The sequence below is a fragment of the Pipistrellus kuhlii genome, unplaced genomic scaffold (genome assembly GCF_014108245.1).
Source record: "Pipistrellus kuhlii isolate mPipKuh1 unplaced genomic scaffold, mPipKuh1.p scaffold_m20_p_1, whole genome shotgun sequence".
Lineage (NCBI taxonomy): Eukaryota > Metazoa > Chordata > Mammalia > Chiroptera > Vespertilionidae > Pipistrellus > Pipistrellus kuhlii.
The window spans coordinates 50,814,083-50,828,244 of NW_023425404.1; the positions used below are offsets into that span (position 1 = coordinate 50,814,083).

The 14,162-nt window shown below is 47.7% G+C and overlaps 1 protein-coding gene across 3 annotated transcripts in view; it reads right to left on the minus strand.

Moving 5' to 3' along the window:
• Positions 1-199: 199 nt before the first annotated feature.
• The window catches only part of TUBGCP4 (tubulin gamma complex associated protein 4), a 32,859-nt gene continuing 18,896 nt past the window's right edge, over positions 200-14,162 (minus strand). For all 3 annotated transcript variants that reach the window (XM_036444323.2, XM_036444316.2, XM_036444308.2), the window contains 7 exons: positions 13,430-13,537; positions 12,996-13,134; positions 5,384-5,561; positions 4,736-4,870; positions 2,785-2,901; positions 2,066-2,205; positions 200-1,223 (listed from right to left, as the gene is read on the minus strand). In XM_036444323.2, coding sequence (XP_036300216.1) covers positions 1,211-1,223; positions 2,066-2,205; positions 2,785-2,901; positions 4,736-4,870; positions 5,384-5,561; positions 12,996-13,134; positions 13,430-13,537 — 830 coding nt within the window. In that variant the 3' untranslated portion in view covers positions 200-1,210. The remainder of the gene's footprint in view (positions 1,224-2,065; positions 2,206-2,784; positions 2,902-4,735; positions 4,871-5,383; positions 5,562-12,995; positions 13,135-13,429; positions 13,538-14,162) is intronic.

Consider the following 14,162-nt stretch of genomic DNA (forward strand, 5'->3'; position numbering starts at 1 on the left):
AGATGCTGGAAGTTGTTCCTTCCCTGCCCGTAGCATCATCCCTGTTGATACCTTCGATCTGTAAAACGGGGCAAAAGTATTTTTTCTGCCAAATAGTAAACATTTTAGGTTTTGTGGGCCATTTCGTGTATCACAGTTACTCACCTTTGCCATGACGGCATGAAAACAACCACAGACGCTGGGTAAATGAATGAAGAGTGGCTGGGTAACAGTAAAGCTTTATTTATAAAAACGGGCGCAGGCGATGGTGGTTAGCCCTGCTCGGGGGCAGCAGTGGAAGAGGTCACCTTTAGCTGACTGCAGGGAGTAAGGGTGGTACAGTATGTGGTAGATGAAGATATGAGGACCAGATTGAGTGGCCACAAACTGAAGCCAGAATATTGAATTCTTTTTTGTTTAAAGGAAATTATTCGATTAATATTCATTTTCATTCACGCTGATATAAATATTAGTGGTTACTAGTGATGGTTGGGGCCCTAAAATGGGATAATTCTAATTTTCAGTATGTGCAATCTAACAATTTGACCTCATTTCTTTTAAGAAACTTTTTTCTTTGTTAAACAATGCTTTAAATACATTGTCAATAGCTAGATTTGTCCTTTTACCAGTTTGAAATAATTGGAAGTTATTGGTAAAATTCTTCAGATTCAGTTTTGAAAATCCTTAAGGATGGAACATTCTCGATGTCTATTTCTGAAGGCGGAAAAAGGATCTGGGGGGGAGGGGAAGCCTAGCTTCCCTGGTGCCTTCCTTGCTCAGTGGTAACATCCAGCAGCTGACCTATTTATAATATAACCTCTTTTTCACACTGACCACAAAATATTTCACTTTCTCATCTGTGATTACTGCTTGTATTTCTTGCAGCTTGAACAGTACCTAGGCTCATAGTAGGTGCTCAATAAGTGAACTTATCTGACAGGTGTCCTCAATAGAATGGATCTTGCATGGTCAGCAGAGTTGATGCCACATGTCCTCCTTGGTGGGCCAGTTCAGAACTCCCCTAAAGGGGGGCAGACCTTCCACATGGGGACAAGGGAAGGATCTGTACCCATGAATGTTCTGTAATCGCTTCTAGGGTGAAAGGTGGAGCCATCTCACTAGTTTGCAGGTGTTTGGTGAGTGGCTAGAGAATGGAATATTGGTTTTCTTCTGTTAAAGGCGGAACGCAATGGGGATAGATTTGTTATTTTAGTTTGTGAAATAGAAATGTTCACATCCCGAAACTAGAAAAAAAGGAGAAAGAAAAAAACACACCTCATCAAACATGCTTTGCTAAGATTTTCTTCACAGAAATATGAATCAAGGCAACTTGTGATTTAGATAATATCATCTGAAAACTCACAGTTTCTATGACTCCTGCTAAAATTGCTTAGGAAAATGTGTTTGACATTTCAGAGATAGGAGGAGAATAAAGTGCTTTTTAAAATGGGGCAGACCTGAGTGAGGCCAACAACCACTGCATCTCAGTATTAGACTTAAGAAGTTTAGAGTTAGCAGGGGCAATTCTCTGCTCGCAAAGACATGGAAGCTGCACGGCTAGTTAATGCCAGAACTGGAACTGAATCCATGCTGTTTTCCAGCTTGGCAATACACAACCCAGCCAAGAACTTAACCCATCTCAGCCTAGGAGTGCAGTCATTTACTATGGTGATGACTCTCTCTGGGAAATACCCATTAAAATTATTAAAGATGATCAGACACAGCCCTCTATCTCTCTGAGCCTTAGTTTCCTTGCTTATAAAATGAAGATATTTGGATTAGAATCAGGGATGGGGAGCCTTTTTTCTGCCAAGGGCCATTTGGATATTTATATTATCGCAAGCCATACAAAATTGTCAGCTTAAAAATTAGCCTGCTATCTTTGGCCAAACACTTATCTCACTTCTACTGCCTTGGCAGGGCCAGACCCAATGATCGTGTGGGCCTTATATGGCCCCCAGGCCAGACGTCCCCACCCCAGGTTAGTTAGGCAATGGCTAGAGCCTGCTTCCAGCTTTGGAATTCTACAACTTGTTTTATAAAAGCCACATACACAGTCACTGAGCTCCCCAGGGGTGGGTCCTACCTGCCCAGAGTTCCTCCAGCCTGGGTGTAATATTTGTTATAATCTAGTCGTAACAGTAGTTGAGCCAAATCCGAGTTGATCTGATGATTGCGGACACTGGAGAGGATCTTGAACAGGAGTGAAGACTGGCGGCTAAAGCCCTGCAGAGAGAGGGACTCAGGCTGCCATTCCTCTGGACCCACCAACTCCATGTGGAGAGGGGACGGGCTGCTCCTTGGACAAAGCTCAGAATCCTCCAGCACCACCCGGCCTTCCCACATCCCCTTTCTCTTAGCTCCTGAAATGGCTTCTTATGCCGAGTCCACAGCACGCAGGCCTTCCTGTGGAAGCCTCTCATTCTCAGCAGGAATCGAGTAGCCAGCTTCAAATTAACATGTGTCATGTCCTGGGTTGTGGAGAGCCGGTGCGTTTTTGTTACGGGAGATGAGTATGATCTCAGTGAGGCAGAGGGTCAGGTTAGGAAGTGAGGAGCTGGGCCAGGAGAGGGAGAGCAAAGCCGATGCGTATCGGTGGCCTGAATACACTCTCCAGGGCTGAACTGTTTTTGAATGCCGAGGCGGCACAAAACTATCTGCTTCAAAATCCACCAGTAACGCTTTAAATTTGTGTATCTGTATCTTGTCTATTTCTGTGCGTGTGTGGGGGGGATGCTTTATTGCCTCAGAGGAAAGATGGTTCCCCAGTGGCAAAGCCGCCTCGCCTTCGGCCAGGCCACTCACCTTCACCAGGATGCGGAGCTGGGCGGCCCCACGCTCATCCAGCGGGCCCAGGTTCTGACTGACCAGCGAGCAGAAGCTGTGGCAGAGATCTAGAATTTCATTCAGGCAGTGGAACACCTACACAGCAAACAAGGTGGCATCAGGGGAAAGATCTGTAACATTGAAAATTTTGGAAAATCTAAGAACTAACTTCTCACGCTCCCACATCTGACCTTGGCGTGTGCAAGTCCTGCCAACTCCTCCAAACGCAACACGTGCAAAACAAGCCCCCTCCTGGCAGAGGCGCTCGTGTTGTCCGAGTCCCCTGCTCAGAACCTCCCGCCAGCCAGCCAGACCCTCCGGGCACGCCCCATGGACCGCCGCGCTCCGCCTGGAGCTGTACTTTCCGTGTTGCTCCCTGTGCTGGGACACACTCCTCCTCCCAGGCCCCTCCCCAGTGGAGCGCTTCCTGCCCCGGTAGCCTTTAGTGACCCAGTTCTCTCCTCTATCTTCCTGTATTATGCAGTTCGTGTTTGTTCAGCCCACAATGTTGTTACTGCTCTGTGTATGTGTGTGTGTGTGTGTCCTGTTCCTCCAACTAGATTGTGAGCTCCTTCCGGGCAGAGCCATGACTTATACCTCTGTATCCCCAGTGCCTTGCATACAGGAAGCACTCAATAAATATTTAGTGATGACTACCTGCTCTGAGACTGCTTTTCCCTGAGGATGCACTCGTGCCGCACAAAGACAGTATTCCTGTCACCGTGGTTCTTGGTGGCTTTCCATTCACAGGACCCTTTGGAGTGGTACTTATATGACTCTCTCCCCTTAGTGTGCAAAAGCAATCCCAAACCAGACACAGAAGTGTGCAGTGCTTGTGCTGTGGCGTAGCGGGGGAGTGACCCTTAGCTCACGTCAGAGATAAAGGGTAACCCTTACAGGATAACCTACAAAGGGTCGTCGCAATCTTTTTTTTATTATTTTTTATCTTTTTTATCCTGGAATTAGAATCAGCTTGTGAGCTTTAGAAAAATATTTGTACTGCCTGTCCAGCGTGGCTCAGTGGTTGAGCGTCGACCTATGAACCAGGCGATCACACTTTGATTCCCAGTCGGGGCACATGCCCTGGTTGTAGACTCAATCCTCGGAAGGGGGGTGGGGGAGGTGGGCGGCGGGGGAGGGCGTGCAGGAAGCAGCCCACCACTGATTCTCATCACTGATGTTTCTCTCTCTCTCTCTCCCTTCCTCTCTGAAATCAAGAAAAATGTATTTTAAAAATAAATACTGGAACCGGGGTCCCACTCCAGGGACTCCAATGTAAGTGCTCTGGGCCCTCACTTTTCCAAGCTCCCAGATGATTCCATGTGGATCCAAAGTTGAGAATAACTACCTTGAAGGAGACATACATATACATATGTATGTGTATGTACATATATACACTCACTGCTCCAGTTGACTGTGAAAACAACTTTCTAGCCTTGGCCCAGTGGCTCAGTTGGTTAGAGCATCGTCCTGACATACCAAGGTTGCAGGTTCAAGCCCTGGTCAAGAATCAGCCAGGGAATGCATAAATAAGTGGGACAACAAATCAGTGTTCCACCTCTCTCTCTCTCTCCTTCTCCCCCTCTCTAAAAAGAAGTCAATACTAGAAAAGTAAATTTTATATGCTTTTCGTTGGTCTTTCTGTGGTGTCAGAAAGTGTTTTTTTTTTTTAATTTCTTGAAATTCTTCCTTCTGAGGGTTAAACCCATATTTTGTCATCTATATATAGCTGCTCACCACATCCTCTGATATATTTCAGAGATGCAAAGACATTTAAGTTCCCTTTTAACATTCCATTTCGTTTCGCTTTATAAGTTGTTAAAAATGGAGGGTAAATAAATAATGATAATTTCATAACTTGGCAACTCAAAGTGGCTAAGGAAACAGTCAAGCTAGAAGCAATCTGAGAAAACTAATCAGACCTACTTACAGGTTTCAACAAGATGAAGGACTGGGCCAGCAAATTGCTCAGGAAGTGGTCATGAGCCAATCGGATGCTTTCGAAGTCTCGGGTAGAATTGATTTGATGAAGTAGCTGTGAGAACTGAGACTCCAGCACATCTACCTGGCAGACAGTTACACAAATAACATAGCAGCTTGCATATTCTGCGCACTCAAGGATGTTAAGACACACAAGTTCTTTCCCACCCTCATCGTTCTCCATCTAAGCCACTCTGAGGCTGACCAGAGACACCCTGAGAGACTAGCCTTGTGGAAAGTTATTTGCTTAATTCTTCAGCCTCCAGTCTTGGCAGATTCCCATCGACCGCCTGCCCCAGCCCAAGCCCCTCCTGCCACATCCCCTCCACTGACTGACTTGGTTATGTCTTTCAGGATTCCAGAAGTCACAGCAAACTAAAGATAAGGGCCAGGGCAACAATAACTACTGCACTGTTGATAAGGATCCTAACCCCCCTTTTTCCTTCATTTATTTTCACTTTCCTCAAAAACGCCCCCAAGAAACATGCCTATTGATAAAACTGTAAATTTTCTCAAACCCCCGTGTTTCACAAAACTCCTGCCAACGTCCTGGACTTCGCTTTGCACCCCTTCCTTCCACTCCCCCGTCAGTGCAGACCTGGAGGTAGTACTGAAGGTTATCCACCAGGAACGCCATGTGATTCCTCAGGCGCCACTTGACGGCGTCCGTCTGGTTGGATTTGAGGTGCTTGCGCTGCATCTGCAGGGCCCAGCAGTGCTGCAGCTCCGCCTGCACCCGGCGCACGCTCAGTAAGTACTTGAAGACAACGTTGTACCTGGGGCAGAAACACCAGGCTATGCAGGATAAAAACCTCACCCCCCTCCATACCATACGCCCAGCACTTTGTCCACCCGCCCCTCCCCAAAAAGACAAGAAGGAATAGAATGGATAGAGATGGGGACAAATAAAATGATTTGATGGACAATAACACTCTCAGCTGCACAACACAACAAAACGACTCCCAGTAATATTTTGAATAAAAAGACAAATCTCAAAAGATTACATAGTCTTATACCCTTTCTTATAGTTTTTAAAACAACTACATAGAAAAATGTCTTTCCTGGAGAATCCAAGATAGCTGCACAGGTAAACACCTAGCCACAGCTGCACACAACAATTTCAATGAAATACAACTAAAATATAAAATGGACATTACCCAGAACTACAGGAAAGTTGACTGACTGAAAATTCTACAAGGAGAAGCAGGGAGAAAACCAGAAGGAAGCGCGGAGGAGCTGGAAAAGCCTAAGGTACGGAGACACGCGGCGCGCGGAGAGGACGGAGCCGGAGAGGAGGGCGGCTGAGTGCCTGGCTGGCGTTTCCTAGCGGGAAGGAGATAAAAGCTCCGACTGTGCTGGGCCCCAGTTCCAACTGCTCTGAACCCCAGTTCTGGGCCAGACCCCGGGGACCCAGGCTCATCCAGAGGGAGCTGGGCTGTAAGGCGGAACCCTGGGGGAGCGGCGAAAGGGGGTCCTGGAGGTGCGCACATTGCGTGCAGAGAAGGGACGGTTGGCTGTGCTGCGGGATTGCCCTGGCAGGAAGGAGACAGGGGCTCCAGACTGCTCTGAATGCCACCTCCAACTGAACTGAACCCCAATACCAGGCTCATTGGGGGAAGAGCCTAGTCTGTTTGGTAGCAGGTGAAAATCGAGGGCACCTTTCTCTCAGAGGCGCTTGAAACGAGTACTGAAGTACCCTGAGACTCAGGAGCTGCATAGGGCGGGGCTGATGGAAGCCAAAGCTGTAGGCTCCACCCTGAAACCCCGCCCCATCAGGGAAGCTGCGAAAATGCCGAGACGAAATAGATCACAAACGAAAGAAATGGAGGACAAAAAGCGACTGGATATAGAGTTCAAATCTACGCCTATAAGGTTTTTCAAGAATTTACTAGAAAAGATCGATAAGACCTCTGAGGATATGAAAAGGGATCAACTAGAATTAATAAGGAATCAACAAGAAATGATAAGGGATCAACAAGAAATAAAGAATGCATTGTCTGAAATAAAAAATATTATACAGAGTCCTAAAAACAGAATGAAAGATCGCAAGAATCAAGTCAAAGATTTGGAACATAAAGAGCCAGAAGACACTCCTCCGCAGAAACTAGAAGGCAAGAGAATCCAGAAAATTGAAGATAATGTAAGAAACCTCTGGAGAGACAACCAAGATGGCGGCATAGGGCAGACACCCGAATGCAGCCTACCACAACAAGTTTGAATTTAGAACTGAAAAATGGGGGAAACATCACCCTGAAGCACGGGACGGCTGGCTGAAGGGAGGCTCTACCATCTGGGAAGGAGAGAGAAGGCACACTGAACCTCAGGAACTGTGAAGGTACGGAGAACTGTGTGCGCGAAAAAGCGGCCGCAGAGTTCGCTGCCGGCTGGCTTGCGGAGCATGGAGAGGGCGGGCTGAGTTCGCTACCGGCTTACTCCCTGCGCGCAGAGAGGGCAGACAGCTAATGCGCAGCTGGCTTTCTTGTTCCGGAGGAAAACAAAACCACCCTATTGCGCTGACAGAGGCCAGTCTGTCAGGCAGTGGGCAGAGATCTCTTGGAGGTGTGTGAAGCCAGCGGCCATTATTGCGGGACTCAGAAACCAGGCCCTCATAGGGAGGGGCTGAATAAAGCTTGCCTGCACCACCCGAGACTACGCCCCATCTAAGCAGAGCATAGAGGCCCTTCCAGTGGCTAGCTTCCTCGTTCGCTGCCAATAGGACTCTCCTAGGGAGGGGCAGACCGGAATCTAAAGCTTGTCTGCGCCTATACCAAAGAGGTGCGCGCGCCTACAACCAATTGTGCGGGATTCAACAAAGCTTGTCTGTGCCACCCCGAGACTCCGCCCATCCAAGCAGAATACAGAAACCCTCCTAGCTGAGACACTTCTGATCCTCATAGCCAATTGGCTTGGAGATCAACACTTCCCAGTGATACCAACAACAAGCAAGGCTTAACAACAAGACTGCCCACCCATCCCACCAAGGGCTACACCAAGACTGCCCACCTCAGGTAACTGGGAGGCTGACACACTGAACCATATAGGACACCTTAGCACACAAAGTCACCCTACCAACTCAGGGAAGCTGTGAAAATCCCAAGACAAGGAATTAGATCACAAACAAAAGAAATGGAGGAAAAGAAGAGACTGGATATAGAGTTCAAAACCACGCTTATAAGGTTTTTTAAGAATTTCCTAGAAAAGGTCGATAAGACCTATGAGGAGATGAAAAGGGATCAACAAGAACTAATAAGGGATCAACAAGAACTAATAAGGGATCAACAAGAACTAATAAGGGATCAACAAGAAATAAAGAATACATTGTCTGAATTAAAAAATATTATACAGAGTCCTAAAAACAAAATGGAAGATTGCAAGAATCAAGTCAAAGATTTGGAACATAAAGAGCCAGAAGATACTCCTCCACAGAAGCAAGAAGTCAAGAGAATCCAGAAAGTTGAAGATGATTTAAGAAACCTCTGGGATAACTTCAAGCAAACCAACATCAGAATTATGGGGGTCCCAGAAGATGAGAGAGAGCAAGATATCGAAAACATACTGAAAGAAATAGTGACAGAAAACTTCCCCCACCTGGTTAAAGAATTAGACTTACAAGTCCAGGAAGCACACAGAACTCCAAACAAAAGGAATCCAAAGAGGACCACACCGAGACACATCATTATTAAAATTCCAAGAGCAAAAGACAAAGAGAGAATATTAAAAGCAGCAAGAGCAAAGCAGGTAGTTACCTATAAAGGAGCACCCATACGATTGTCAGCTGATTTCTCAACAGAAACCATGCAGGCCAGACGGGAATGGCAAGAAATATTCAAGGTGATGAATAGTAAGAACCTACAGCCAAAGATAATCTATCCAGCAAAGCTATCACTCAGAATCAAAGGTCAGATAAAGAGCTTCACTAATAAAAAAAAAATGCCAAAGGAGTTCATCACCACCAAACCAGAATTATATGAACTGCTGAAGGGGGTTCTTTCAGAAGAGAAAGTAAATAAAGATAAAAATTATGAACAACAAATACATAACTATCAACAAGTGAATCTATTGTAAAAACCAAGGAAATTAAAAAAAAAAATCTGATGAACAATATTAACTGTTGAATATAATAGAATCAGAGGTATGGAAGGGGAGTGAACTGACGATTCTTAGGGGGAAAGGGGAGAGGGGGATGTGGGAAGAGACTGAACATAAACTGTGCACCTATGGATGAGGACAATTGGGGGTGGGGAAAGGGCAGAGGGTGGGTTGGGAACCTGGTAGAGAGCAATGGATGGGGGGGGGAAGAAACATTTGTAATAATATGAACAATAAAAATTTATTTAAAAAATTATAAAAATAATAAAATAAAATAAAATAACTACATAGAAAAAAGTATATACTTTTGGGGGGAATACACATATACATATATATATATATATATATATATATATATATATATATAATATCTACATAATAAAAGAGTAATATGCAAATTAACCATCACTCCACTACACCCACCAGCCTATCAGAGTGAATATACAAATTAATCCCAACCAAGATGGTTGCCACCACAGAGAGCAGGAGGAAGGCTTGGGTTTCCCTGGCAATAGAGGAAGCCAAGCTTTCCACACACCCTGGCCTGCCCAGGCCTCCACTCAAGGATACAAAGTTTCAATTATAGAAGAAAAATCCCAAGAAAAATGGCAGCAGCCATGGAGCTGAAGAGAGCAGGCTAGGGTCGCCCCTGGCAACGGAGGAAGCCAAGCTTTCTACCTGCCCTGGCTGGCCCAGGCCTCCACTCCAGACTACAAAGTTTCAATTATAGAAGGTGAATAAACTCCAATAGAAAGGCTGTCACCATGGATTCAGCAGGAAAGCTTGGCTCTGCTGCAGGCCACAAAGTTTCAATTGTAGAAGGTAAATAAATTCTAGATACCAAGGCCTCTGCTTGTGTTGCCAGGGGGCGTGGCCGGCCTGCAAACCACCATAGCCCCTCGCCAAGACCGCCCCATGCCCCAAGGGAACCCCCACCCTGATCCAGACACCCTTCAGGGCAAACCAGCTGGCCCCACCCATGCACCAGGCCTCTATCCTATCTAATAAAAGAGTAATATGCAGATTGACCATCACTCCAACACAAAAGGTCAAGATAGCTGCCCCCATGTGGTCAAAGATCCTGCCCCCATGTGGACACAAGATGGCACCACAAGATGGCCAGCAGGGGAGGGCAGTTGGGAGGCACCAGGCCTATAAGGTAGGGCAGTTGGAGGCAATCAACCCTGCAAGGGAGGGCAGTTAGCAGTGACCAGGCCAGTAGAGGAGGGAAGTTGGGGACAAACAGGCTGGCAGTGGAGCAGTTAGACATCAATCAGGCTGGCATGGAAGTGGTTAGGGGGTTATCAGGCGGGCAGGCAGAAGTGGTTAGGGGCAATCAGGAAGGCAGGCAGGAGAGCAGTTGGGAGCCAGCAGTCCTGGATTGTGAGAGGGATGTCCCACTGCCCTGAATGGGTAGTGGGACATTCCTCGAGGGATCCCAAATTAGAGAGGGTACAGGCTGGGCTGAGGAACCCCCCTCCCCTGTGCACAAATTTCATGCACCAGGCCTCTAGTGTGTGTGTGTGTGTGTGTGTGTGTGTGTGTGTGTGTGTGTGTTAAACTAAGCATATATATGATAGAAAACATGGAATTTAGGATAGTGGTCGTTTTGTGATGTGGAAGGCAAAAGGGCAGGACTGGGAAGGACCACATAGGTAGATGGAAATTACTGTCAGTGTTCTAGTTTTTGTGCTAGGAAGTGGTTTTATGACGTGCATGAGTGTGTGTGTGTGTGTGAGTGTGTGTGAGAGTGAGAGAGTGTGTATAAGAAGGAAGAAATGAGGGTCTGTCAAGTACCCATAAGAATATGTTAGGAACCAAGGATTTTGGTTAATATGATTCTCTGTCCCTAAAGCCCAAAGAGAAGATAAAGTCAAGGGCTCCCCTCACTGAGACTCCCTGCAGCAAGCTCGGGGGCTAGCTGCCTCATGCTGAGCCCTGTTCGGAGAAGACACGGGGGATGAGCAGCTGACTCCTGGTGGGACTGCGTGTATTTGCCTATTCTAGTGGGCATGCAGAAGGCAATCTGATTCCATTTGTTTTTTTTTGTTTTTTTTGTTTTTTAAATATATATTTTATTGATTTTTCACAGAGAGGAAGAGAGAGATAGAGAGTTAGAAACATCGATGAGAGAGAATCATCGATCAGCTGCCCCCTGCACACCCCCTACTGGGGATGTGCCCGCAACCAAGGTACATGCCCTTGCCCGGAATCGATCCCGGGACCTTTCAGTCCGCAGGCCGACGCTCTATCCACTGAGCCAAACCGGTCCCGGCTCCATTTGGTTTTTTAAAAAACTATTTCTAATGGAACAACATATTAAAAATAGTTCACCTTGTTTGGATTCTGATTTGAGTAAACCCAACCATAGAAAACATTTATAGATAATTGGGGGAATTTCAATGTGGACTGGATATCAGACAATAAAGAATTAATTTTATTGGGTATGATAATGGCATTGTGGTTGCGCTAACAAACATGTCTTTTGAGAGCTTGTTTGGAGGTTCTAGCAGGGGAGCGCAGCTACTCGTATACCCTTGACCGAAGACCGGTCCTCTCCTCTGGGGGGAAGGTCCTCCTCTTTGACTGAGCGCGCAGCTTCGGGAGGGACGCACATGGATCGGTGAGGGAGGAGGGGGACACCCGCCTAGCCAGCCAGATCAGCCGAACCAACCCTGGCGATTAATGGGGTGACAGATGTCGCAGCCAGATCGCCCTCACATCCCAAACATGTTTTCTATGGTTGGGTTTACTCAAATCAGAATCCAAACAAGGTGAACTATTTTTAATATGTTGTTCCATTAGAAATAGTTTTTTAAAAAACCAAATGGAGCCGGGACCGGTTTGGCTCAGTGGATAGAGCGTCGGCCTGCGGACTGAAAGGTCCCGGGTTCAATTCCGGTCAAGGGCATGTACCTTGGTTGCGGGCACATCCCCAGTAGGGGGTGTGCAGGGGGCAGCTGATCGATGATTCTCTCTCATTGAATTGTACAATGACTGAATGACATGCCTGGAATTGCTTTACAGGCTCCAGCAAAAAAACAAAAACAAAGTAAGTCCCATAATGTTGATGGTTACTGAAGCTGGATATGCGTATATGGGAGTTCACTATAGTCCACAGGAAATTTCCATAATACAATGTTTAAAAATACCTCTGAGTGTGATTTCTTTAAGGGCCTTATCAAGTGAGGAGGTGAGCGGACTGTAGGGCTGTGGGCTCTGAACCTGCCACAGAATTCCCCACCCCCCAACCCCAACAAGCCTTATCCTTTCCAGTTTATGCCTAATCTCTCACTCTAAGCTTCTCTACCCAAAAGGAAAGGGGTTGTGAACAGGAAGAGGGAGGAATAAGAGAGGCCCCGCTGTTCACTGTTTCCGGTGTCTCCATTCCCCCAGCCTGAGCAGGACCATGTCCATCCTCCGGCCAGGCCAGGGGCCAGTGCAGCACCTGCCACAGGATTTGGGACGTTCCTGAAGTGGCTGGAGGATGACTTCGAGGCCACCTGTCAAGTATGCTTCTCCTGCTTTCTCTAGAGAGCTAGCCTCCCGCTGGTTCAGAGACGTGAGGTCCTGACGGGCCACCCAACAGCACTTGGCAGGCTCTCGGGATGAAGACCAGGCCAATCCAAGAGTCTCACCCCCTGGAGTGGCTCCTTCACGCCAGCCCCCGCGAGCTGGCTGCCCACTGCCTCTCCCTGGGGATACGGAGGTGACCTTCTCCCATGCCTGAAGTCCACAGCAAACGCTGGAGCTTAGAAAGTCTTCCCAGTAAAGTCACAGAAGTCGGGGGGAACTGGGTCAGCCTCAGGGATTACCCAGGCTCCTGTGGGGCAGGGACTGCGCGTCCCCAGGCTCAAACTGCTTGTTTCGGCATTAAAGCCACACATGAACCTTTCCTAGTGTTAAGAGTTTGATCCTCCCATTCATTCCAGTCCCCACCACTCCCCACTCTCAGGTCAGTGGCTTCGCCGATTGTGTTCTGTGCAGCCCCTCAAGGCATCCAAGTTTGAAACCTCTGATTTACAGGGTAGCTACTGTTCTCCCACCAATTCTGTCCCTGCTTTCTTCCCTTGGAAATAATGTGGCTCTTCAATACCTTCAAGAAACGTGGAAACACTTACTTTTCCAGGACGGCAGGCGTGAAGAGAATGTGCAGGGGCCACTGCACTTTGTAGTTAAGACCGAGGGCTGCCCAGCCCGACGCAGGGGGCTCCCGGGGAGAGGCCTCCCGGGGGGGCCCTTCCCTGGCCTGAGCAGCATCTGTCAGGAGGAGGAGGAAGGATGTCTAGGTGAGACTCTGCTGACCCAGAACCAGAGCACCGGCGGTGAGTAGCATCAGAAAATCAGCGCCCCCTCAGCCCGCAGTGTCAGAAGCACCAAGGGGACTCGCAGAGGCAAGGACCGTGAGTGTGACGTTCTCTCAGGGCTTTATACAAGGTGAACTGTTAGCTGGTTTCTAAGGCCCATGCTGTGGCTTCTGGGGAGGGAGATGGGAGCAGAGACAGCAGGACAGAGGGTGACCAGCAGGCCCAGAGACGTGAGAAAGAACGCACACCTTTGTGCTCCTTCCCGTGGTACTCGATCGTCAAGTGCAGCAGAGGGAGAAGGTTGTCGTCGTCCAGCAGCACCTTGTGTGCTGACTGCTGGAAGGCCACGTTCACATCTGCAGGAAAGAACACGGCTGACACGCGCGCTGGGCTACCTGACACACCCAGACTGCCCTCCACTGTCCCCAGCCTGCCCAAAACTAACAGCGGGACGCAACAGACGCCTGACTGGCATGCATTCCTCCTCCTCCTGCTGGTAACAGCATTCTGATTTTCCATGGAGAGTCACCTGTCCTGTGTACTCCATGTGGGCCCAGCGGGGCTGACAATACCTGATCCCAGGGGCGGCAGGTGACTCCGGCATGATCAAATGGAATATGATACGCTATCTGATACACTATTTTGTTTAGGGGTCTGAACATGACCCAAGCCAGGCCAATTAAGAGGCTTTCAGATGCTGAATGAGAACAGGTGTGTGTGTGTGTGTGTGTGTGTTCCTTGGAGGCCATCCTGCCACCATGCGGAGCAGGCCTGTCTGAGGAGAAAGGCAGAGGTACAAATGGAACGATGCCAAGTCTTGAAAGTGTCACATGAGCCATTGGCTCAAACTCTGCCTAAAGCCCTCTTACTTCTGACCTTTTCATAATAATCAATAAATTATTTCCCAACCCCCTTTGTTTAAGTGAGTTTGAATTGGATTTTCTGATATTTGCAACCAAAAAAGTCCTATGTAAGTGTAAT